Below are 3825 nucleotides of genomic sequence, written 5' to 3'. Positions count from 1 at the left end.
CGTCAAGAAGACGCAACTGTCGCAATTCTCATTTGAGCCACAGCGGCCTCTACTGGTTTTCGGCCGCAAGCGTACCACTCACAGGATTCATTACAATTTGATAAACTGTCATGTTTTCCCCTCATTTAGCTCCAATGACTGATCTTATAAACCTAAATTACCCCTTTAAGTTCTGTATTAACATTCACAGACATTGTAAAATAAATATATTTAGTATTAGGCTATATTATGGTGCATTAGTATGTAAGCGGTGTATTAGTGTTGCAGGTGGTTTAATTTGAGCTCATTATATTTTTCTATAATTATATATAAGTGCATCATATGTTTGTGTGTGGGTGAAATCTTGATCTGAAGTAGCCTTTGAAGCAGCATCGAAATGGAAACCCTCAGGTAAAGAGCAAGTGACTCAAAATTGTGCCATACTTGCAGACTTTCCACTGCTGGTAGGCCTGTTATTAGGCCTGTTATTAGTCTGTCAAAATCTTTCAGCTGAGTCAAAGTGAATTAATTTAGGAAAATAGCAAAAGAATCTAAAAAGACATTTCAGTCAAAATGTGGGTGGAACAACTGGACATCTTCCTTTTTGAGTATAATATGTCTAATAAAAACCCTAATTTTGCACAGTAATAACATAATTCGGATGCAGTCTGCATACAGCCTGTTACTCATTGATCCACAGAGGCCTTTTCTGGATCTTTTACATGATTGTCTGGCAGAATGAGACTTGAAAACCTTTTTCCCACATTGTCTTTAAGAATGTTCACAACAAGAATCCTTTTTGATCTTTTTTAGTTTTTGTTCACCCATCTTATTTTTTTCCCCTTAAAAACCCAACTTTAGGTAGATGTTTGAGATGTTTAAACATTGAGGAATTGTTAATTATAACTGGTTGGTTTAGTTTGTTTAGTATTCAGTACACATGCAGTTTAACAACACTGGTCAAACTGACCCGAATGCAATTTGTGTGGGTATTTAACCTCATAATGTCCATTTTTTCCTCTTTTATTTCCCCTTAATTATTTAATTATTAATTTAACCGTTGTACACTGTTTTACACCATCTTATTCTGTTTATTGACTTATTCCAACTCTTTGTTTCATGTGTATACCTATTTTGCTGAAATATTCAATCCCATGATAGCTTTTTTAAAATATTGCTGATATCTTGTGCACCATTTTCCCCAAAATTCAGGATATTGGGAAACTCTCCACTAGTTTTAATGAAGTTCTCTGGATTTGGACAGGTAAGTGGGGTTCAAAAAGGTTCATTCTCATTCAGTTTGAGCTGTTTGCTGCTCACAGTGGTGTCAAAGTGTCAGTGGAGAAAGGCAAGACACAGATGTGATTGAGGTACATGTCACTCGTATTGTGAATTTCTCTGTTTCTTTGCTCATTCTCTTTATTCATCGTCTTGAACATAGGCAGTCATGGATATCACAGTAACAGCAAGACTGGTGATTGTATTGATGTAGAAGACAATGACGACGATCATGATGATGATGCCATCAATGGTGGAGATGAAAAAGAGCAAAAACTTTGAGGTGTTTTCACAGTTCTGCAGCCAGTCTCGGCAGAGGCCTCTCTTTCGCACTGATTCAGCTTTTTCTCTCAATTCTGTCATTCCTATTTTCTGTCTTTCTTACATCTTTCCTTTCTTTTGTGATGTTTCTTTAAAAAAAAGTGCTGTGAACAATTGACACCAGTAAGCACCTGAACTCCAGCTCAGGATCCCGCTGAGACTAGCTGGACCAACGGAGCCGGGGGAGATGGAGGTTGGGGGAGAGGAGGAAGAGAAGGTGGGGTGGAGGTGCCGGAGGAGGGAGAGGAGGAGAGGAAGGAGGAGGAGGAGATTAGGAGATGTGAAGGAGGTGCTCCCCTCTTAGTGCTGGATCCTCCTGATGGACTGAATCTGGGGAGTCTGGGAGTGGGAGCCAAACTCACGGTAACACTTGTACTCTCCTCCGCGACAGTCGCACTCCAGGATGTACTGGTGGCCACGATATCCAGGGTACTGGTAGCACACAAAGCTGCAGGGAAATACAAGAAAATGTTAAACCTAAATAATCAGGTTAAGATAGTTTCAAGTGGTGTACGTAGCTGAAGGTGTGTAGAGCTTCAAACACGATGGCGATGGACTTACGCTCCACTCTGAATGTGCATGGATCCAACCTCGTTGTTGAACCAGCCCATGGCCTGCAGAGAGGGGTAGTCGTCACACAGCTCGAACTGACGACCCATCATGTTCTCCATCTCGTAGATGGTCATGCGGGACTCCTTGTGGTTCTGTGCAAAGGAGGAGAAAGAAGGTTAGGCACAACTTGAGATGAAGCTCAGCATAAAGTGAACTAAGGACTGTTGCTCGTGGTGGGCAATATGTCCTTAAAACAATATTACGATATTCTTAGGCTACATCATGATACACAAGCTTTAGCTGGATCTGAAATCTCCTCAGGGAAGAACTTTATAAATGTTAGGACTTAAATATCACAACATTTTGACCGAATACCTCAATATCAACATTGCACCAACACTGTAGGAACTATTTGGACTTTCACAAAATATTAACACAATGAGGTTTTTGATAAATCATCAGTGAAGTAGATATAATGACTAAGTGTGTCAAGTCTTAGAACAAGTAGAAAAGTCTGTTAAGTTCCAGAAATCACATCACTTCGCTGTAATGCAGCCTTTGAAACCAGGAAAAGACAACACTTCACAATAACAATATCCAAAATCCAAGCCCTAGCTGTTACTGTGTTGTATATTAAACCTACAGCACAGCAGATGGGCCTGAAGGAGATCATCCTCTCAATGCGGTAGGAGTTGCTGCCACTGTAGGCCTCAAAGCGGGGGTAGTCTCCCTTCTCCAGGACAAACTGCTGTCCGCAGAGGCTGGAGTGCTCGTAGCCCACCCAGCTGCAAGCAGAAAGCGAAAATGATAAAGTCAGAAACCAAGGAGATACAAAATCAGCACACTCTTCAAGCCCCTCAGAATCTCAGTCTCTGGATACGTACGCGCCACACTCGACCTTCAGGGAACGGATGTTCTCCATGCCACACTCCATGATGTTCTGGCAGCAGGCGGTGAACTCCATACGCCTGCCCTGGAAGTACTCCTGATCGTACACGGTGATCTGCACAGCACAAAAAGACGAACGAAAAGTAAGGCCATAAACAAACATAAAAATTTAAACAACACTGCACCTAATCATGCATCTAAACCTCTTGCTGCCCCCTGTGTTGATGGGCAATGTAGTGTTGAGCATGTATAACATATGCTTACCTTCCAAGGGCCCATTGGCATAGGGTTTGTCTGAGCCATTATTGTAGTTTGTTTTTTTCAGTAGTACCTGCAAGAAAAAATACACAGACAGTCAGGGTGGTGAAGGAAGAAAATTCTAAAAAACAAATCTGTATAACAGTTTTCGACCAATCTTCATCCAGTCTGCTGCTCTGGGTGGCATTTTAACTTTTTCTAAGGCTTGTTTCTCACAGGAAACTACACTATAATCCCAAAATTTCAAGACTCCAGTGTCCTCTTCTTGATTTGTTATAACCTCCTGTCTTTAAATGACCTTATTTGCAGTAAAGCTACTGTACTCCTCAGATAAGACTCCCTGTTGTTAGTTGATATACTGAATCAGAGATCTCACTACATCATGTCCATAGTTGGGAAACTGTTCTGTACTTTGAACTGGTGTGACCTACCGAAACTGGTGAGCTGTGTGTCGCAGTGTTCCACTGAACGGTCTGCCGAGACGGTGTGTGTGGGGGTATATATACACCCGCGGGTGTCGGGGGCCGGGGGGCAGGCTCGGCTGGACTC

The 3825-nt window shown here is 41.9% G+C and overlaps 1 protein-coding gene across 1 annotated transcript; it reads right to left on the bottom strand.

The window, feature by feature from the left end:
• Positions 1-1371: 1371 nt before the first annotated feature.
• On the bottom strand, positions 1372-3737 carry cryba1b (crystallin, beta A1b). Its single transcript, XM_084372815.1, has 6 exons — positions 3708-3737; positions 3283-3349; positions 3015-3133; positions 2774-2915; positions 2140-2282; positions 1372-2026 (listed from the first exon to the last, which is right to left on the bottom strand). The coding sequence occupies exons 2-6, from the start codon at positions 3319-3321 to the stop codon at positions 1879-1881; spliced, it is 591 nt and encodes a 196-aa protein (XP_084228941.1). The 5' UTR covers positions 3322-3349; positions 3708-3737; the 3' UTR covers positions 1372-1878.
• Between the last annotated feature and the right edge of the window lie 88 nt (positions 3738-3825).

The sequence above is a fragment of the Pagrus pagrus genome (genome assembly GCF_965226575.1).
Source record: "Pagrus pagrus genome assembly, chromosome: 14".
In the NCBI taxonomy this organism is placed as follows: Eukaryota; Metazoa; Chordata; class Actinopteri; order Spariformes; family Sparidae; genus Pagrus; species Pagrus pagrus.
This window is presented reverse-complemented; position numbering and strand designations above follow the sequence as displayed.

Excerpts from the sequence above, each read along its gene's own strand:
- cryba1b (XM_084372815.1), bottom strand. The coding sequence starts at position 3,321 with ATGGCTCAGACAAACCCTATGCCAATGGGCCCTTGGAAG. Across the intron at positions 2,283-2,773 it reads TCAGGCCCATCTGCTGTGCT|AACCACAAGGAGTCCCGCAT; the intron begins GTAGGTTTAATA and ends TCCTTTGCACAG. Across the intron at positions 2,027-2,139 it reads ATGCACATTCAGAGTGGAGC|CTTTGTGTGCTACCAGTACC; the intron begins GTAAGTCCATCG and ends ATTTCCCTGCAG.